A 23,577-nucleotide genomic window follows, 5' to 3' on the forward strand; every position below is an offset into this window, starting at 1 on the left:
TTTCATTCATTCTTTCATTCATTCATGTCAATTTTTTTGTTTACCTAAATCATAAATATTTAAAAAATAAATGATTTCAGATGGTACTGCTTACTAGCCTGTTAATAAGGGCTAAACTTATAAGTATTATTTAAAAGAAAAGTCTGATATTCCCTTTCGCATTCAAAGAAATAAATTTGGTTAAATTTTTTTAATGTTTATTAAACACAATTGCAATATACAAGAAGTAAATATAAAAGGCAAAATATCTCTAATCACTTCAACCGTGTAAAACTAGTTAATATTTAAATTAATAAGCTGAATATTTTAACGCTACATACGTAATAACATATTTATCATTAAAAATGATTTATATTCTCAAATAAACTTTATAATTATAATGAAGAAAATGTTTTAATATGTTGTTATTTTATGGCCATCTTACACGATATTAGCTAAAACGTAGCAGATAATCTTGAAAAACGTAAGTACAAGTAATGTTTATTGGTACTTATCCATATTTTATGATATTGTGATATAGAATACATTGCGTTTTATTGCGTCGTTGAGGTTCTATCGTGTGGACATTAGCCTTTCAGTCCCTTAGCAAGCGCCATTAAGTCTTTCAATGGCCCGCCTTCACGTCTTTCCGTGAATTAAGATAGTCGCGTTATCGTTTAAACTTTTGGCTTAAGTTACTTAGACAAGAATTTTAGAAATAAGATACCGTTATTTAATTACTCAGGCCACGGGTAAGGTTAATGAATAGGTCTAAAAGTATAAAACTTTTCATCTCTTTGTAATATTTTCTTATTTATATAGTGAATTTTTATATAATACTCTATTCTCATCTTTTATTCGAGGAAGAAATATTGGAAATAAGAAAAAAAAAATGCAAATATTTACAAAAGCGCAACTCTGAACTCTAAACGCATAAAACATGTAGAAATGCCAAACCACATAAACGTATTACATCGTTCATCAACCTTTCCCAATATTTATTAACCAACAAAGCCGTAATAGGTATAATAAAAAATATCAAAACATCCCGCCAACAGAAGACTCAGGTGATATCGATTTAATAAATCGAATGAGAATATGAAATTACATTCAAAGATTCCCTCAAAAACTCTGACGAGAAAATCATATTGTAAGCTCATATAAAATTATAAGCCGTAACAAGTCGGTGAAAAGCGCATGAATAATTCATTCTCAACGATCAATACAAATATATTTTGCGGCAAGCGATGGAAGCTTAGCATTAATTTCAAATTTACAAACGCATCCTTTTTTATTTAGTTGTAAAAATCTTGAATAGTATATATAAAATATATATATATATATTTTTCTAAAATATTGTTTGAAGTAGTATTTTTTTATTTTTTGGTATTTTTAGTGGCACATTAAAGAAATAAAGCCTTTTTGTATTCGATGTTTTCGACGTTTAATTAGGTATCATCAAATCAATGATATGTCTGTGTCTACCAGTTACATATGCTGAGTACAAGCTTGCATCGACACACCACATACGGAGCGTATCGTTTATAAACCTTCGCATATTATACTTTTAATTAAGGCTATTGAAAGAGAAACAGGAAACGCCTCGTTTGTAGTGTGACGGCGCAAACATGTGCCAAGCACACTATTAATACACCATCAGGATCCATCAATCTAAGCGCTTCTAATTTTCAGAAAGTAAAGAAAAATATGCGAGTGAGTATTTTCAACAAATTGCTAATATATTCATTCAGACATACAAAATACTACAAAACATCTACCTAGAAGAAATATTACGTAAGTTATAAAAACAAATATATATTTTTTTTTATTATTTGTGTATTAAACTCTGAAATACATATTTTATTTTATCGCTGTGTCTCAATGGGTATCAATAATGAAAACTTAATAAATAATAGACATTTAATGTTGTTGTCCTTGTGAAATTAGTTTTAGTCTCTTACCACTACCACAAAAAAAATAGTGTTCATGGACTTAGAACATGAAAATGTTTTCAAAATATGCCGCGAAAGTAATTGTCATATTTATTATACTTTAGATATTTTTAAATCATTTAATTTTTTTTTTAAACTTATAATTAAACAATTTTTATTTTTAATTATTATTAAACTGAAAAAATCATTAGAAATGAAACGAACTTATGCTTTTAATATATTTATTTCACCACATTGTACAACAAAAAACATATATCTATTTATTCGAAAGCCCGGGGATGTTAATGTTTTTTAATTTACCATATTATCTTAAGATATCGCAATTTATTTCTATGACTTCTGGGACCTAAGGTTTACTGATAGTTTTAAATATACTAAGTATAGCTAAAAGTAAACAATACATAACTCAATAATATTATAATATTTTTATAGTATCCACACCATGAAATATTTGCGGTTAAGAACAAAAAATATTTTTAAAACTTCGCCTGTGTGTGACTGTAAGCGGTATTCTTAAAATTCCTCAATGTGAATGAAAAATTCAATATCAGCTACCAATATTCTCGTAACTTTGACATGTAAACCTATCGACATCCAAATCAACAAGGCGTCAAACGAGTTCAAATTGAAATCAATGTTATAAAAACACATTTGGGCTTTATAATTCTTTTTTGTTTTTCAACAAACAGTCGTGTTCATATTTGATGCGGATTTATTATATGTAGATATTGTATTAAATATTATTTAATAAAAACAAATATAGAGGGCTTTAAATAATAAATAAATATCCCAGGTTCTTTTTGCTTTTAATACTTAAGATATTCTATAATAATATAGATTTCATAATTTTAAAATATACACATATCGCTCTTACATTTGACTTATCACATTGCTTAGCTTAAAAAATAATTTCTCTACAAGTCAGTGTAAAGAGCTGTAGGAAGACATGTAACACCAATCAGATTATTGACATAGGTCAATATTCTATTGGCAATTATAACTACTTAATTATGTTTTCAGCGTTACACTATTCATATCGAAAATATTTTCTGGTTATACTCGTAATTTTACACGCTGTCACATAAACACTACAGCACGGAAATAAAATAAGCGGGCCCAATGACCAATAAAGATGACACAATTTTATTAAAAATATATATAGGGAGTAGGATTAAGGCATATGTATTTAGTATCTGGCACTTTTAAGCTCAAGATACCGTAGAAAATATTATTAGTAAGCTTTGGTAAAATAACTACAGTAACATGAGATACACAGATTATGAACCAAACGATTTCTGTTCCATGTATAAGTATTGTAAATAGCTTACAAAAGAATCTTTGTTTTATGTACGGTTTTATTCTGTAAATGTTTTATTTCATCCCATTGAAACGAAAGTTTCAATAAGATTTACATGAATCAGAAACCTTTCAATATGAAAGCAATAACAAACCAAGAGCATTGTATTGTATGTTTGCAATAGCATTATTTAAAAAAACGATATCAAGTTATTATGAGAATTCTTTGATTGTGTTTGTTAATTTTTAAGTATCTTTGGATAGAGTAGGTTAAATAGACAACTTTTAGGACAACATTTAAAGCTCTTAACAGGTTACCGTCACTATGTTTCATTCTCTAAGCTATTGGGAATACACGGGTTATTATCAAGCCATATTATCAGCAACGTTCAATAATGTTTAATAGCTTATGTGACGAGAAATTGTAAATATTATTTTCATTAACATCAAAAATGATTCAACTAGAAACAATAACAAACAGACAAAGATATTATTATTAATTTGTGTAAATAATAATCGGTATATTTTGAACTCTCACCCAATGTTATTCAACGGCTAATAGACTCAATTGTTTTAATTTAATAAAGTATATTAAAAATATTGTTTTATTATGTAACCATTCCTATAATTAAAATATATAAAACTTAACGGTTTTACGAATAAAGGGATACAAGACATATTTGATATTTTTTTACGAAAATAGGTTTATAATACAAAAACAAAATTAATATTTACTCTCGAGAACAGAAATGACATATCATAATTGATAAATTGACCCTGTTGAAGAAGCTGTAAGGATGTATTAATTGACATAAAGATAGATTTAAATCAATGGGAATCGATGTTTTAAAACGACTCTAACATAATAAAAAACTTTAATTATAATTAATAACACTCTAATATGATAACAATTAAATTTTAAAAAATATCTTTCATAGATATCGCATTCATACATTGAAATAGTAAAAGTGAAAGTACGTCGAAAATATTAAGACTTTGGGTGCTTTATGTAAATTAGATAGTAGAAAATAAGTACAACCTTGAACCTTGAAAGTGAGACGAAAATACTTGAAAGATTAGGGATAAATGACTATGTCATAAATATTGAAAGCTTAATCCAGTTTAGTATTGAGGTTGAAGCTCGTAGAGAAGAATTCCGCAACTTATAAGAAGAATTGGCTGAAATTGGTGAAGTCGTGTTGAAGTCGCGTTAGCATAAGATGTCTCTGAACGTGGTCTTTTCAAACTCAGCTCGTTTACGGCAACTGCGGGATATAACATTGTGTATTCAGTGTTTCCTTCCTTCAAAACTGTCGAAGAATTCTTTAAAATCTTACTTTTATTTTATAATGGCTGTAAATGAAATTGATTTCCAAAAAAAAGTCTAAAGTTTGTAACTTTAACATGAATTATTCCTACCGACCTGGTTTTATAATAATTTAATTTATTTCATACTCCTAGTATTGACTTTTTATAGAAGCATAAAAGATTCAGAGCTTTCAAACTCTTTATAGCACCTGTAACAGTCTGTTTTTTCACGTCGGCAAAACGTTCCCCAGGACCCACTTCATCAGGTATTGTAGAAGTGCAAGTCAATTGAAGACGACCATGAGCTGGTGTTCTTAGTTCAGCAATGGATACCCATAAAGATATAGGTGGAGGCGCTAACTCTCTTGGCCTTTCACGAATCTATTAAGATGGATACTAAATAAGTAATGTATAACAAAGGTTTTAACCAATAAACCTATCTCAAAATACTTTTACAAAGAAATATCTGTTTAACAATAGCAATAATTAAATGTGAAATACAATTTGTTAATATGACTTATATATATTTAAATAAACCATCTTAAAATGAGACAAAATGAGCCCTGAACCATGTTGCAAAAGAAAACTATGTCCTCCAAAATATTTAAAGTCCCAAAAGCATAATTACAAAAAGTAATTAAACTTAGCCACAACTGCCAAAGATGAAAAAAGTTTTCTGTGAAGCGACAATTTTGTTAAAATTTAAAACTTACTTTCGCAGCATCTTCATTGTGTCCATCTTTTAACGTACACTTGCTTTGTTTAGTCATATTAGCGGGAGCATGCGTTGTAGTTTCGCTAACTAAAGCCCAATATTTTGCAGTGTAATTAAACTCTGGGGCGATATATCTGTGCTGATGTTTCCTATGTCGATAACCACTGCCACCTTTGTTTCTCGTAGAACTGGATACTCGGTATGAGAAATATCGTATTGATTCTTCAGGAACCTAAATAAATTGACGTAAATAGCGAAGTCCATGTGCATCTTTATTTGGTGAAGATTAGAAATTTATTTACACTGACATACCTTTTCATTATCTATGTACCATGTTAAACGAGGTGGAGGTGCAGCTGGAGCACTGGTGCAGTTTGCTCGAAGTAAGCCTCCAACTACGACATCTGGCTTCCCGAATGTTATTATCGGAGGATGCTTCTGGGAATCTTTTAAATAAGGAGGTATTACTGATAATCTTAGCTTAGTGCTTTGTGAGTACGCGAAATAGAATATTGATTTCTATTACTTCGACGCTGTATTTGAAGAAAATATAACATTTTAAGAACTTTAATCAAATTAATGTTGTTTTTTGTACTATTCTTTATTATTTTAAATAATATAATTAACGTAATTTGAAATAAATATGGTTGTTCCACTTACATACGACAGTAAGTTGATGTGGCGGTGAGGCAGCAGTGAATATTGGTGTCTCAAGGGAAACTTCACACCAGTACAAACCAGAGGCAGTCGGATCTAAATTGTCTATAGTAATAGAGTTTTCCGTCACAAGAGACATCTGAAAAAAATGTTTTCTTTAAACCCATAAAGGATTGCGCTCAGTTTAAACAAACACATTTTTCATATACTTGCTGATATTTGTAAAAATTTACTATTGATAGCTAATAAAATTCTTTATTTTTTAAATAGTCTTAATTACTAATTAAAAGAAAAAATTGTTTTGTTGGTACTGTTGGTTCCGCATACTGTTTTGATGAGACTTTCGGCTGGCAAATAGCTGATGTATTAAGGAGTCACTGAGCTATTTTTATGTACGATGCTTTACTTACCTTTATTTATGTATATTTAATATAGAAAATACCTATATATATATATATATATATATATATATATATATATATATATATATATAGGTATTTCGTTCAAACGAATTCCAGGGCACCGCAATTTGATAAAAACTAAACACAGAATAATAATAATAAAAAACATTGCTTTGGAAAATAAAAAGTAATATAAGAATTATAATAATAAATTATATCCTTTAGATTTATATCAAAAATTGCTTTTTTAAGTAAATATTTCTTCTGTGAGATTGGCTGGAAGAGATCATTGTCTAGCGATAGATCAAATATCAGTTTTAGATTATTGTTCTTCTGATTATTTAATAATATTACCATTTCAATAAATCACAACATGTCTTGATTATCCTATACAAACAAAAACTAAAGTAAACCTCTAAAACTATTCGGTTAAGCTATGAATATATCTATACGGTGTATGGTCTCACGTTGTACGAAAGCGTTGTTTTAAACTTGATCATAACAACCCCTAATAGATTTTTAGTGAAAAGTTGGTGTAGTTGCAAATTCGGATTGAAACTGTTGCTAAAAATTTTACAAAATTTTTTAATTAGCTATAGTATAGTATATCTATGGAAAACTATAGATATATTCCATAGATATATAGAAAACTATAGATATATTCTATATTCTATAATTACATTTATATAACTATAGTATATCTATGGAATAAAACAACGGTTTCGTTAACAAAGTTGTAAGGTAATTTATAAATGTCTACACATAAACGATCAATCAATGTATCTAACAAATGTAAGTTTTAAAATAGATTTAATAATTCTTGCTGTTTTTAACTCACGTTCAGTTTTCCACCGTGAAAGGTGTAGTTTGTGTACGGCGGTACCCGCTCGCGGACATATTGAAGGAGCTTTGATCCAGAACTTAGGAACTCCACTTTATACAACAACTGGGGTGGAACTTGATGTAGACATCGTAGTGTTGCTGACCCTCCTCTCGCCACCCAACTTGGTGCCGATAGCCTCACGTCCACATCAGTTGCTTGTCCCCTTCCTGTATGTGGAAATAGTTACCGTTAAAATACATTTACATGAATATATAGTTTTCTTTGCCTATGTTTATATCTTAATATTTAATCTGTGCATATACACAAAGATTTTTTTGTAGTTAAATTAAATATTCAAATTTTAAAAATGGAATCAGTTTGTGACTGTTCATGTTTTATTTCATTAAAATATTTATTAATGAATATGTATCAGTAGCATAAAGTACTGTTGCTGTTGTATTTTAGTATAATGACTACAAACGTTATTGTGGTGAAGAGCTTCGTGAAAATATTGTAATTTTAAAAAGTAGTCATTGTTGAATACAATATTATTGTCACGCAACGTATACTTACGTTAATGAAAACTATTATTGTACAATTAGATGAATCATTTCAAAATATAAATGAACATAACCCTCACATAAGTTGCAGATTTTAGGTGTCATATACTCCCTAATGTACCTTAGAGGCCTCCAAGTAAAACTGTCAATACATATCATAGCTAGTTGCTTTATTGTTTATTATCTATCAATGTAAATGACTTCAATTTTAATATATTTAACAGTTCCTTAATACTTTAATCCTATTTATCTGTTCTTTAAAAGCGCGGAAAGATATTCTTTTCTGAAATGTATTGAACAAAGTTGTGCAACTACCGTAAATCTAAATGTAGTTAGTTCGTAGGAAAATCGTTTTGTAAGCTTGAATACGAATCACTGAGTACACTGAAGTTACGATAAAAAGCAAATTATTCTTTCTTTTTATTTATGTGTAAATAAATATTTTTAGAAGAAGAGAATGTGAAACTATTTTGGGATAAGTAGCGTTCAATATACAGATTAAATTTAATATTTAATTAATAATCAGTCCAATTCAGTTAAAAATTCAATTTGGATGTTCATAATAGCCGTAGAAAGAATTATAAAGTTATTTTCAAATGTAGAATACTCACGGTACCTGTGAGCTTCTTAAGTAGCTAAGGTCTTGTGACTTAGGAAGTCTCACGTCGACTAATGAGTAAACTACGGCACTGCAACACTTCGTTAACTATGCTAAGTTTCAGTGGTTTAAGGCACTGTTATAGACAACTTGAATGTTGATAAATTGCCCAATTAAGATTCAAAATATTTGTAATTTGAAGACTACCAACCACTTATAAGTTCACTGAACCCTAATGATATTTTAAAAAGAAAACGTGAAAAATTTACTTCTTCAAAATACACAACATAATAATAATGATTATATAAATAATTTATAAATAGTGAAAGCCTTCATTCACATTTCAAAGGAGGACTGAGGTCACTGGCTCCAGCAAATAACAGTCAAACTTCAAAGGTTGATAATTGCTCACAACTTTGTATTCAACAGTTAATTTAGATGTTTCTTTAGTCCGAATATCTCTCTCATTCTTATTTATTCATTTCATATGCTATAGAACCATTTAGATACCGCCATGATTATTTGCATTTGGATTTTGGGTAACAAAGAGATTTGATGTCTTTCAACGTTCCCTTTGTCATGCAAAATATAGTTATTATAATACCAGCTTTATACGACTCTCCCTTTCCTTGCATACAATTATATATATATACATATATATACATTAGTATTGTGACAGAAAAAGTTGGTAATTACGTGTTAAAAACTTTATACTGTGATTCAATTTCAATGGAATGGGGTCCTACTTGAGTGGAGAGAGGCCGAGAGATTTTTCAATAACATGAAATTTGTTCAAAAGTGTTTTGGTTTATTCTTAGAACACTTGTAGTACCTAAATATAAATAAATAATTTCTGGATGAAGTACAGTAAATTTTTCATCTTAACGCTATGCCTTTTATTAAATTAGTGGATTTATTTTAACAGTAATTTTCAATTTTCAAGTATAGTTTATATGAAAAATTTTAACTACAATAATTACTTTTACGGGAACCCTGCAATATCTGCACGTTCATTGTTCGACGAAGTTCTCCGAGACAGTGTTTCAGAAACTTTCAACTTTCATAGACTTGAAATTAAAGCAGTACTAAATATTATTCTTGAGCAAAATTATTTCCATGGATATATTTACTCTGTGAAATATAACAGAACTCAAATCAAGTGCTAATAGTGACTTTAAATAATATTGGGCTCCATTGAATTTGTTGGTTATGAAACGGATTAATAATAAAATTTAATATATAATCTAACACTACATAAACCGGTGTTATGATACACAAAAATGACACTTATTTATCAAATGAAATAACAAAAAAGAATTACTTTGGTCAACTAAAAAATGTATAATAAAAATATATTAAAAAGTAAAATCATAAATATTTTTTTGCTTATCATTAAAGTAATATCTGATGGCTACTTAAGAAAAAGTAAAGAATGTTTTTTTTAAACTGTATAAAAACGGTTACATCAAAAGGTTTTAACAAAAAGCTATTAATGTTGGTAGAACAAATATAGAAATGTTCTTTCCTTTACATTCACTTTTGCTTTCACAGAATAATATAAAAGTTCACTGAATATTTTAAAGAGGCAACAAAACTAGTATTATGTTCATTCTTAATATACAGTTACTAAATTTATTTAAAATGAGTTTAATTTAATGGACATCCGGTTATAAAGGGGTGAATTGTCTCTTATATGCATACATTTTGGTTTGAGAATAGTGGAGGAAACCGGTAGGTGTTAAAGAATTTTTAGAACTATGTATAATACAACCACTAAGATTGCTAGAAGCCAAAAACTCAGCACACGCAACAAAATTCGACTATATTCAATAATACTGGTTCCTATTCATTGTAATTGAAATGTCGTTTTCATCCAAGTTTTTTCTTTTATTCGATACAATTTCCAAATCGAAATTCATAACAAAAAGGCATATCATATATCAGCTTTTGAAGATTGGATTACGGAATCGAGTATCGGATGCGTTATGTATCATCTGCTCCGTATATTCCCATGTTACCGTTTTAGTGAAGTAAAATGGAAAATTCTAAGTTTGAAGATTTTTTTTAGTATTTTTTTAATATATATTTCTAATTAATAATAATATTAAATATATTGCACGAAATTTTTATATAATTTTAGCTTTTAATTTTAAAACATTGTCGATGAAACAGCAAGCAATTACGATTCGGGACGATTAAATGTTACGTAATGTCTTGTTAGTGAAATCGTTTGGGATTGAAGCTGCCGATAATTTGAAACTAAAATGAACGGATATTTCGGTTAGTTTCAAATCATTTTGAAGACTAGACTCAATATAATATTGAGCACTTCAATCATTTATTATTATCGCCATGGAGCAGTTTTATGTAACAATGTAACATGTAATTTAATTTTCAAATTCAATGATAGTAAAGTTTCGTAAGTTCCAATGAACTCGAATAAAGTATCCAAAAATTATCAAAATATGATTTACTTAAATATATTGAGAGCTGATTTAACTGAAATAAAAAAAGATATAAGTGATAAAAAAAGCTAAGTAGTGCGTGAGTAATTCGATATCTGAAAACCAATTTATATAATCAGTGCAAACGAACGAATATCCTACTAATAATTGAAGCCCCAGGTGATGCATGTTTGTACAATTAATACGTACTATATCTTCTACTATAGCTTCAATATTTACACTCTCGTTTTAATTCCCACCTCAAATGAAAATGTTAATAAGTATGAGTAAATAACGTATGTACGAAATGAAGTTTATATTTACTTTCAATATGTAAGTTTTATTAGCTGCTTTTCTCTATTATGTAATAAGTTCTAATGTAAAAATAGTTTTGAAATGGGAAGGTAATTTTTTTATAGAAACTTAAAAACATTAAACTAATATAGTTATAATTATATTACATAGAATTAAAAATATTTAATCAAAACTTGATATATAATTTACTTACCCTGATTTACAACGATGAATAGGAGTGCCAAGGACCACCATTTCTGTGTAGACACCATCACCCACGCTGGATCTTCTAGTTATAACATAACTTGCTTCGTAGTTACAATAGTCACTTTGTTATTAATTGATCAGTTTCCTTATCAGACTTGGCTCACGGAGGCTGTACGGAGAGAGTACAACATGAACCAATTGAAATTAAATAAAAATAATTCTTACAACGCATGCATCTAAATTCTTTCCCCCCCTTTTAGTTTTATCTATTTTTTGGGATTGATTTAAGTATTATCATCATCAGCCTATCGGAGCCCACTGCTGAGCAAAGGCCTCTCCTCACATGGAGAAGGTTAGAGCATTAATCACCACGCTTGCTGAAGACGGGTTGGCGATTTCAATCCTATAATTTGAAATTATAAAACCAGGTTTCCTCACGATGTTTTCCTTCACCGTCTACCAGTGGTGTCTAAATACTCTTAGAAAGTACATATGACTCGGAAAAGATCACATTGGTACTTGCCAGGTTTCGAACCCGAGCCTAAGTCTAAAAACTTAATTACGACAGTAGCACAAATGTTTTCTTTAATGTTTTAGTTTATTTTGTTTTATTTATGTAGTTTAATCTAACATTTCGTTGAACAGTTTTTGTACAACGTTGAATAAACATTCTCGAGCCGGGCCGTTTCGTGTCTTGTTTATATCCAACAAAGTAAAGAACAGAAAAGGACCCTCTCTGTTATCGCACTAACAGTCCCCTGTGTCAATAAGAAGCAAGAATCCTTTACAACATATAATAGAACCAATATACCTTGTATACAATTTCACCTTTTAGGGTGTTTTAATAATTTTCCCTTATTATATTATATAATAAAACAGGATGACAAAAAACAAGATTAACTGACAAATACCCTTATTCCGTCCGCCCGTGATCACGCTAACTGAACTGAAAAGTAATAAAAGCGTCGAGTAAAATAATATAATACTGGAGTATTTTTTTTTAAGTTTTAATTATCATTAGATTACAATTATTCGTTGTTTGAAAGGAAGTAATGTAAATTCTTTGAACATAGATGTTATTTATTATCTAGCTTGCAATTTGATTTGCTATTTTCAAAGTGACAAACACCACTAAGATAATATTTTTTATTTTAATTTTTACACAACATTATTGCTATATTAATAAGTTTCTGAGTAAACTTCAAGTTTAGCGGCTTAGTGGTTATTGATTTTTTTGTATTTAAATATTATGAAACAGTATTTAAATTCTTAATAGAATTTTGTAAACTAAAAACAAAGACGTTTTTATTGAGTTGAACACATTGAAAGAAAAAATAAAAAAAGTAAAAAATACATGAAATAAAGTAGTTAAAAATAATATATTCAATAGGTTATTATTATAGTATTTCTCTTCATATATCTCTTTATTATCAACTTCATTGCTGAAAACCACAAAAATTTCGAAAAATAAATTTGCATTTAATATTTAGGGAAGGATTTCCTAAGAAGACTGTTTAATTAAGAAACGGGTGATTTAGCTCCGAGGTAGTCACGGCACACCTGTTTAATTAATAAATTAACTTTTCTCGAATTACAGCAAGATGTCGATATAATCAAATTAACGACTATCTAAATTTATTTTAAATATTACATCTAAATGTATAGATTATGACTAACTTGCCATCTGATATAGTGTCATTAATAAATGAGTTATTGTTTAAAGCAAAAAACCGCGAGTAAGATAAAAATTACTTTCTAATTCGCCAGTTACAGTTGACTGATCGTAGTTTCATATGAGATAAAACTTTTTGGATTCTGAGCGGATGCAGGCCAGGTTGCAGCATGCAAACCATTATCTTTTCACTAACAAACTGCCCGTTCAAAAACGGACTGATAAAAACCGTTTGACCGTCTATGATTACAATTTTTTATTTATTTTTACCATATTTTCTAGCAGTAAAAATATTAACATGCAACTATGAAGTCAAATCATCTTATTCGGAAGTAATAACTTTGCTAAAAAAATAAAAAGAAGTTCCAATATACACTGAAAAAATAGCTGCCCATAATGTAACAACTGTTCAAAATCCACTAATGAAGAATATTTTATTCCATAGAGCAAGCGCTCAACTCAACGTATCTTTAGAAAATCAAGACTATGGAAATTAATAAACCACTAACATCACACCATAACTAATATGATTAATTAGGTTTTCATTAGTGCTATTTCTTTTAAACATTCAGAAAATAATTTTCAGTCATTTCAGTACATATATTATAATGAGATCTAAGACTTTCCAGAGTATGTATTCATCTGAATAAAGGAAATATTTTCGGATTTACTACGCGTTTAAAATTTATTTTTAACAACATACTACCGAAACAAATTTTATATATAAATTAAGAGTTAGTATTTTTAAGAGAATTTTAATTAATTGAAACATGTTCTTTTACCCATGACACATGGATTAGACAAACACGATGAAGATTGCCTGAGGGGGTTGAGAGCCAGCCAACCTTAATTAAATTTTGAAAACACCCTAAAATACTCGTAATGCTTGTCTTGTCAACTTTAAGCACCCTTGACAAGTCATTTACATGCGTAAATCATAATGTAGGCTAGTTTTCAATTGTAAAATAGATTCTTCTAATCTGCTAGTGGTTTACAGATTAAGCACCTAAAATATTAATTAGACTTCCTTTATTCTAGAAAAACATTTTCAGAATTTCATAGAGATAAATGAAACCAAATAAACTTAACAAATTATCACAGATATTTGACTTTGTTTTCAGTAATGGTCCATCCGTATAAAATTATAGTTAGATATATTAAGAGCATACAACCTAACCAAAGTTTTCATTAACTTTGTAAATAGCTTAACCGTTTACAAGAATCTAAATTGGATATACCGGGTCAAACCACAATCAATACAACTAATATACGAAAATTTTATGGGGAAATATGATTTTTTATCAATAAGTGGTGCAAAACCGTTGAGGATTTATAATTAACGTGCGTGTTAAATAAATTTCCTTTAATTTTTAAAACCAACGATTCTCAAGTTTAAAAAAATTTAAAACTAATCAGCAAGGACCTAAAAAATATAAAAGCTATAAAAAAATTATATAAATTTGTAATTTACTGTCTTTGGGAAATCATTTTAAACAAAAAATACATAAATATTTATCTAAGTCTTTTGTAAATCGAAGGAAATCGTATGATCGGTTCAAAGGAATAACAAAATTAGCTGCGAGTTTAATTTCCTCAATTTAATATAAACATATAATCCATGTTTGTTCATGTAAATACAAAAGAGTTCTAGAGCCGACATCTACAAATTATGAATGAAGTCGGTGAAATAAATTCACAAAAAACGCAACCATTAATAACTCGTCAAATCTTACATCTTTTTTGTGGTAACTAGTAACAAATCATGTAGCAGTGGTTTTGAAGTGTTTATTTCAGAAAATTACTCTTGTAAAATTGTTTCCTATTACAGCCGTGATTACGGAACAATGTAAAACACAAAGGATTCCTTTTTAACTTCATTGTATAAATAACGAGGTTTATTCTTTTAAATCTTTTATATTTTTATTTTTCTTGAGATCACTGGATGACAATTACATTTGTAGAGAGTACTGAAAAATTTATTTTGAAGATAATATTTTATATTATAGTTCTCATTTATCGCTGAAAATATTTTTATTTAAAGTCGTTTGTAAGATATTGAATAATTTTATAGCACTAACTATCATAAACAAACTATATGATAAGAGGTGACTTGCAAAGAAATATAAATTTTCCGAATAAAATAAATACATATTATATACAGATTGTACATTTCATTCAATGAAAAAAACATTACGCTCATTACTGCATTATTACTATAACGAACAACAAATGTAACCTCCAACTAAATACGTATATGAAAATTATCTTTCTCGTTGAATCATAATAAATTTAGATATATCCAATCCCGAGATGGTTCGTAAGGCTCTTTTTAACAAATAACTTGTTCGCATCATTTGTTAAACTATCCCACCATTAGACAACGTCGAGTGTCGAATCTATATTTTATAAGATCAGCATGGGATAAAGGAAATTTATTTATAAATAGGGTTAATTTTATTAGAGTACTTTTTCACCTTTTCTATCCAGGAAAAATCTCCTTTACTCTCCGTAATAATTTCAAGAAATATACGAGTTATATCTTATTGGTATTTCTTGGGACATTTTATTTATTTTAATAAGATGTTACATTAAATTTATTTAGTGACTTTAATATATTTTCAATGAAGACATAACAATATTATGTCGTCAAATTGGAAATGTTTTGAAATCAGATTGGAAAAGTCAACCATATTGTAGTTGTTTTCTTCCAAAGAAGGACCATTTTTTATACTTTTTTTGATTAGATTTTCCGTCTCAATTTACATTAACTTATTTAGGATTTAGGGCTTTAGTTTTAAAATACAACCTTTTGTTTTTATAAAATATATTTTTAATATAATTGGTTTGTAACACACAAAAGCCATAGTATACAAACGTTCTTAATAAGTGGTAATAAAATTTTATATAGACTAGTTGTATGTCTATACAGTTGTTAATGTTTTTTCAATACTATTTTTGTTTTAAACGTGTCAGGGTTATTCATTCATCGATCATTATAGCACAGGCACGCTTATTATAATCAATAATTCAACAACTTCAACTTCATTAAACAGTAATAAAAGAACATGAAGGAGAATATAAATTCTCACACACGGGTTACAATGATAATAAAACCTTTGTGTCGCATCAAGTTTTCTAGAAATAAATTATTTTCTTCATATTAAATAATTTCATATTTGTAACATCATCATTTTTTTTTTCAATTCTAAGGGAAATAAATGGAAATCAGATTTAAAATACTTGTGGTGTTCTTGTTTGAGTAAATATAGCATTTGTAAAACAAATCATTACGAAGAATATTCTAAATAGAAATCGCAAAATATATAAATCGCAAAATCACAAAATAAAAATTTAAACTCACTTAAATAACATGTAAGAAAAAAAACCAAAAATATTAAATTTATATTTCTATTACAAAATGTAACGTAACAAAATGTAAATTCTGATACACATTCCTCGCTTCACCTTAGTAACAATATTGTCATTTCTGCTACCTTTTATAAAGAAACCGAAATGAAACGTGGCACATTAGAAATGACGTGTTATATAAAGAATATACGCAGTTGGCGCAGCAGATGAAAATGTTTTACTTTAATTAATTTTACATAATAAGAATACAATTTATACGGTGAAATTATTTATTTTATATTTTAAGCTGTAAAATTTAAATTTATGTAGTGAAAAAAAAAATAATAATAAAAAAATATTCTTTCGTAATCTTGCGAATATATGAATAGTATATATTTTTATCTAATGTCAAAAAAAAAATGAGGTATGCATTAAGAAACAAAAAAAAATAAGAAATTTAAAATACAAGTTGGTAACTTTAAGTTTTGTACAAAGACACAGTATTCGTCCTAACAAATTAATACTTTAAGTTAGAAAATGTTATTATAATTACCTCAGTTTTGAGTACCGGTTGTCCCTCTTCAACGTTTATAATCAAAATTATCGATCTCGTTTAACTTAAATTTATGGAAAACTTCACGGAAAGTAGCCGAGAACTCAGTATCACAATGGGTCCAAGGCGCTCGGCGCTTTAAATAAATAGGCGGCGTAAGACGATATTTTAATTACATTACATAACTCAAGGAATGTAGAACGAATTATTAATCCACAAAAATTTTCTTATTTAAAATCGAATTTTATTCCAAATCAATATTATATTATTAGAAATGTTTTTGTTGCACTAAATCTCTATACGTGTCTGTATAAATGTGTTTCCTGTGATATATTTATAGCATCCACGCTTTCGCCGGAAACAGCTGTTGCACAACATAAAATGCAAAGTGATGAAGTAGTATAAATGTATACAATAAAAGTAAATAATTGCTAGAACATGAGTCGAGTGTCTATCCGTTTAATGTTAGGGATATAAGTATATATTATTTTATTTTATTCAGTTCTACCTTCTTGAACATAGTTAAGAAAAAAACTTCGCATGATTGTTATTGAAGATAAAGAGGTGATTTCCTATCGTATACTGTCATCAAATTAATATCAGTCGAGATCATGATATCGTCAATTAATTTTTCTTTTCAATTTTAGAGTTCTCGTATGTTTTTAATCAATAAATGAAAATTGAAAGATTATTTCCTAAAAGTTTGATAGTCTATTTAAACAAATCATGTGCATTGAATACGTTTTAATGTTATTAGGAAATGAAAAATATTTGGTTTTAAAATTTTCATTAACTATGCATGATACGTACACGATAATGCAAAAGAATAATAAGTAATTCTGGCTTATAGTTAAAGTTGAGTTTTGTGTAACGAGAAAACTTCTGACATTCAAGAAGTTTAATTGTAGGTCAACAGACACAAGCAAGGTTCTTGGGATTCAAAGCAAAGGTAGGCATATTAATCAGTTCTGGTAAACAAAGTGAAGCATCCTCAAAATTATTGTTTGAATATACAAGTAATGTCTTGTAGCTGCAGCCAAACTTACTTCTTTTTAGATGAGTTTGCCCCATAAATATTTTATGGACATGTACATATTGAATTTAATTCAGTTTGATAGCACTAAGTTATTATAGTTATAAAAATCACAATTGCACAGCAAAACTTTTTAGTTAATTATAAAATTTACCTTTAATATTCAACTGAGGAAAATTAGATATAGGTTTGAATTAAATCTGAAACACATTAGTGTTTACAAGCATTTCATATTACAGGAACATAATATTGTAGAAGCAAAGGAATTCACGTGAAAAGGTATACAGGGGGCTTACAGGATATGGCAAGCTTCGTTTGTTATCGCTTTTGGCTTCCGAAGACATCTGGAAAATCAATATCCTGAAGGTATCTCGTTGCCATTAGAACCTTTTTGGGATATAGTTATGAAATACGCACAATGATTTTATCAATATTAGAGGGAACATGTTTTGCATGTTTTAAAATGTTTTTTATTTTTTCTTATTCACTAAACAGCCGACTGTATATTTTCTTTAAAAACTTATTTTTCGACGATTTATATAAAATAAGCTATTAAGAAAAGGATTGCCTTTGCTTTGTTGTTTTTTTCTGTATTAGTATTAGATATTATTAATATTTCAAAAAACTTTAGTTTGTTTACAAGTCAGTAGAAGCTGAAAAAGTAATTTGTTTCATTTAGAATATGATTTACCGTGATATAATTTATTTGATTTCTTTTATCTTATGTTTGTCGTTGTAACAGTAATGGGATAAAAAGTATTCAGTTTAAAACAACAAGCTTTATGGTATACCCGAACTTGTTCACCAACTTACATAGCTTAATGTGATGACGTAAGCTTTGTCTTTTAACTTTTATAGATTTTTAATTTAATTCCCAGCTTTTACGATTGATGAAGCGAAATATTCTTTCTATAGGTCTTTTCCTAGACTAAAGTTGCCTTTTTTTAAAGACAATTTTTTGGTATGAGTTTAGAACTACGGTGATATTTTTTTTTTAAATAACTTTATTCAGGAAACTATAAATTCTAAACGCTGTTGATAAACAACAAAATAACTCAAGTAGATAAAAATAGAAATATTAAGAAACTGATAATTGATGTAATATTATTTCTATTATTATTAACTTCAGGTTTTGCGAAAAGGTGAAGGTCAAGGTCTTTGTTATATTTAAATGCTTGTAATTTGAATTATTCGAAGTCTTAAAAACCCCTTTAAAAACTAAAAATTATTGATCATTTCAGATTGTTGGATGTAAAATATTTAATAAGAAATAAACCCATAAGGTTGTTGCAAAAATAAATCTATGCGGTTTTAAAATCTGCGATATTATTAAGTATCGAAAAATTGTATCAAAAGTGATTCAGATATATGTATAGTTTTAAATACACACGTAGCAATTGCAGGGTAATTTTTAGAGCCATTTAAACGAAATGGAGATTGACATACGTATCATTAAAATGGCGCAATATGTGGGCCAATGCTAGATTATTGATTTTTACGTTAATTATTCAGACAAAAAGATATAACTTTTGTTTATATAAAGCTCTATGTTTAAATATAAGTGCGGTAAGATAAAAAGTTTATGTAAACCTAAAAAAAAATGAAAGGCTTATTTACGAGTATATGTATATTACTACTAAATTTATTCCTGGAGTATACCTTAAAAAAAAATTGTTATAGATCAGATAAAAAAATCGAATATCCTGTAATCTGTTTCATTATTTAAAGTAATGTTTATATTTAACAAAATCTTCGCATATTTGTCGTTTGATAAAACCCATATTCACTTTCCGTATAAAAATCTAGTTTGAAATCTGAGAAAACTTTTGATGTTCGCTACCTCAATACCTTATTCTAATTTTATTTCCATATAAATGTAAATTAGCGCTGCTGTAAGGGTTGATCCAATCTTCCACGCTTTTTATATTTTACATATTTTCAGTTTTCTATATTTACGTCATTCATTTATTCTTTAAAAAATAATATTTATGAAAATAAAAACAACGAAATTATTATTAGTTTTATCAAAATATTTTTTCATTTAATCCATGAGTATAAAAAATAAGCTCACAAAATTTGCAATCCAATGAAGCTTAACTTTTAGATCACAGAAAAGCAAAAAGCAATTAAAACAAATTTGAAGATTTAGTTCTGGGTGGACTTAAGCCGTCAAACTCTCACGCCATATCAAGTAAAGCTATCAAAGAGGGATCATTTAGGGATCACAATAATATTAATTAAGATTAGATATTTTACTTCGCAATAAAGACTATAGAAAGAAGAAGTCAATAGTAACATTATTTTATTTATAATTCAATTATTTAATCACAGGTATAATATTTTGTAGGGGTGCGTGGTGTCTTGCATAAGTTAATACGTTGTTGGGCTTTGTGTTCATGTGTGAGTAGATGAAGGTTACTCATAATAGCTTTAATGGTATCTATGACGTGTTTTCCTAAAACCGTTAACTATTGGGATAATAAACTTGAGGATAATATGTTCAAGTTAAACTAACTATTTTGATGTTTCCAACTAAGGGATTTGAATACTCATTTTATCGTGCTAGTCATAAGTTACTTGATAGATATATCTCAAAAGTTTTATAGAAACGAATTAAATTAGTTATATGTTATGAAAATGTTTTGTACCTACCAACCAAATAAATTATGATTATTTTTTATAATACTATTAAATTGTCTGTGCTATGTATATTTTTTTACATACATGTGTTGATATATATCAATGTATAACTTCTGATTAATTAAAATTTCCAAATAAAAAAAGAAACTTAAAAACGACGAAAGCTACTTTAAATCTGAATATATCACAAACTATTAAACGATTTTGTAATATTTCAAAGCTATGGTCTCGGTACATAAAATAACTTATATTGAACCTAAATAATTCTATCCAACAATACTCTGATGTAGCTTTTAGAATAAATTTCGAGTAGTTTGCGCTCTAAACCGATTATCTTTTACAGTCCAGAGGAAGGCGTAAAGCTTCCGATACCGTTCCGTTCCTCCCTGTGTTAAAGTTATTATTATAGTCTAAGTAAACCTTAATTTATAATTCAACCTTATTATAGTGTATTATTCGCAGCTTTCTATAAGTTTCTTCTTAAGATTGATTAATTAAACAATAATAATGTTCTAAAATACAGATATTAAGTTGAAACGAGAGACTGTTATAAAATATTATTCAAGCATACGTTACAAATTGTATAAGATAAGGGTTGCAAAATGATTTTCAATGTGCGGTAGCGATTATAGCTCGAAGCTCCGAGTTTGCCCTATCAGTAACGACTTGCTTCCATCCTACGATTTCGCAAATAAAATCTAGGTCACAGGAAATTTCTACCACTCGCTGTGACAGGTATGTATACAGAGGATGTATAAGTATCTTTTATAACATTGAGTGAGAGGTAATATGTAACGTTTTACTGCAATAAAATTTCATGAAGTTGACACTAAACATGTTTTTTTATATAAATTGCGAAAAAGGATAACGTAAATACATAGTTCTCTTCAAAATAAATTTTAAAACTGTTGGAAGGAAGCGGATGCCACAAATTTCTCCTGCGCAGGTCATGCGCGATAAAGTGACTTTGAAAAATGACCCTTAACAACCCCAACTTTTCTAAACTTTTCTGTGATATGAACCAAACAACTATATAAACAAAAACGAATTAATGAAGTAAAAATATTAGCATGACATTTTTAAATATAAAAATAACTTAAAAAAAACTACATAAGCAATAAACAAAAATAGCCTATCTTACGCAAGTTCAATTATTTATTTATGGGTTTCAAACATTTACCAGAGTGTCGGCGCAGACGTAATCACTGTCATATAATATGCCGAGTCAGGAAAGGCACCTGTAGCATCTATCTTTTTCTACATACCGCGAAAAGCGAAGAATCTGCACGAGCGAGCGTTTCGCTTACGATCCGACGTAGTACTGAAAGCCTGACCCGCCCCCCACTTCGCATCGACCCGCGTAGCTCCCGTCTTCTATACTAGATTCTATAAAAGGTCAGGTTACATTAAAAAAAATTATAATAATATATATATAATGCTTATTATGGTCTCATAAATATTTTTTGTATAAATCCATAACAAACGCCTGAAAAGTCTCATATCAAGTATCATATTCATAAGCACCAAAATTCTTTTGAAAGTGGATGGTTATTTAAAAATTGTAAAACACGCACCCACTCAACCAGGTTTATGTTACGGACAAAGTAAATAGCATTTCAATATAAAATGTCAACGCGATTCATTAAATATCTGGTGTTTATTTCGTGCAAATTTTATATATTTTTTAAACATTGCCAAATTTGCGTATTTTTTAATGCATTTACCTTATCATTCCACAACAATTTTTTAATCATAACCTTGTAAAGATTTAATCCAAAGGTGCCTGTACGGATTGCAAAAATACATAATATTATACCTCCAACTGCTCTTACTCAGAGATATTGTTTTCACATTTTCCATTTAAGCTAACTATTTTGTTACAACAGTTGAAATTAAAATATGAGAAGTTATTCAAATTATTCTCGTTACTCCAATGTACATTAACTTAATTAACTATTCGACCATATATTCTATAGAATTTTCATAAAACGAGCAGTCCTATTAATTATGATTTAACATCTTTATTTATTGAATCATAATAAATTTTATTTTTATTAATTAATTTATATATCTTCCAATAATATATTTAACATAAAAAAATACTGACATAGCTTTACAAGTTTTATAAAATATATCGATTTCTCTAATTAAGAACATTTTGTAACAATAAAATTATGCAACATTATGAACTTTAAATATTTACAAAACACGTTTTAAATTACAGGTAAAAGTACCATTACACTAAATTTAGTAATTACAAGTGTTTAAAATAATTAACATGTAAACTAAAATATAGAAAGCTTTACACTTATATTTAAAAGGCTAGTTTGTTTTTATACTTTTGTAAATGTACTCATTCACCATAAAAATCTATTTTTCCCGTCTTTCTGCTCTTTGTAGTCGATCTTTATATAAATCTTATGATGGATCTTCGGACAGTACAATTTTTGAGTCTTACTAAATAATTAAAGGCATATCAAATAACTTAAAAATTTTCACTTAATGGATTCATGATGTAAATAAGATTATAATTGTTATTTAAATTATAATAATTAAAAAAAAAACAAACGTTTTGTGTTATTAGAAATATGACACATAATATTTAACCCAGTTGTAGGTACTGGATGGTTATTTACAGGCATTCATTCTAAGCATTGAACGATTCGAAGAGCTGAATTTTGAGTGACATGCTAACAACAAGACTGTGCGTGATTTAACACCGTATATTTTACTTGGAATGCATATGTATTAATATAATATGAATATTTTAACGACTAAGTGTCTCGTGAACAGGACTTTTTATAAAATATGACGTGAATTTAATATTTTGGGATTTTTCCAGCCAGTAACACATTGGTATTAAATATATTATTAATATAACTCGTATTATATAACTAAAATTCCAGTGTATAATATCCTTCCAACAGGATGGTCAAGGCGTAACTTTTCTATGTAACGAATGCTAATTAATTTTTATTTCGCACAAAAAGGTCGGCATTTATACAACTATAATTTTTTTTTTAATTTAATTTCATCCTTATATTTATAAAGTATCGCGAACATAAGCGAAATTATGCTATTGTTTATTAATTTTAAT

At 28.1% G+C, this 23,577-nt stretch overlaps 1 protein-coding gene across 3 annotated transcripts; it reads right to left on the reverse strand.

The window, feature by feature from the left end:
• Window positions 1–2,135: 2,135 nt before the first annotated feature.
• Window positions 2,136–21,867, reverse strand: LOC116768702 (uncharacterized). 3 transcript variants are annotated; one of them, XM_061526773.1, is made up of 8 exons: window positions 21,746–21,867; window positions 11,242–11,403; window positions 7,147–7,358; window positions 5,911–6,046; window positions 5,563–5,696; window positions 5,249–5,482; window positions 4,745–4,916; window positions 2,136–4,492 (listed from the first exon to the last, which is right to left on the reverse strand). In XM_061526773.1, exons 2-8 carry the CDS (start codon window positions 11,297–11,299, stop codon window positions 4,350–4,352), a joined length of 1,089 nt encoding a protein of 362 aa, XP_061382757.1. In that variant the 5' UTR covers window positions 11,300–11,403; window positions 21,746–21,867; the 3' UTR covers window positions 2,136–4,349. The 3 variants fall into 3 exon arrangements, with proteins under 3 accessions (XP_061382757.1, XP_032515387.1, XP_061382760.1); XM_032659496.2 differs by having other exon boundaries at window positions 21,661–21,808; XM_061526776.1 differs by lacking the exon at window positions 21,746–21,867 and adding an exon at window positions 16,808–16,824.
• Between the last annotated feature and the right edge of the window lie 1,710 nt (window positions 21,868–23,577).

Source organism: Danaus plexippus, chromosome 4 (assembly GCF_018135715.1).
Source record: "Danaus plexippus chromosome 4, MEX_DaPlex, whole genome shotgun sequence".
Taxonomy (NCBI): Eukaryota; Metazoa; Arthropoda; class Insecta; order Lepidoptera; family Nymphalidae; genus Danaus; species Danaus plexippus.

Coding starts and splice junctions, on each gene's coding strand:
- LOC116768702 (XM_061526773.1), bottom strand. CDS start 11,299: ATGGTGTCTACACAGAAATGGTGGTCCTTGGCACTCCTATTCATCGTT. Junction 7,359..11,241: donor ATTCATCGTTGTAAATCAGG/GTAAGTAAATTA, acceptor TTCCACATACAG/GAAGGGGACAAGCAACTGAT. Junction 5,483..5,562: donor GGTACATAGATAATGAAAAG/GTATGTCAGTGT, acceptor CAATTTATTTAG/GTTCCTGAAGAATCAATACG.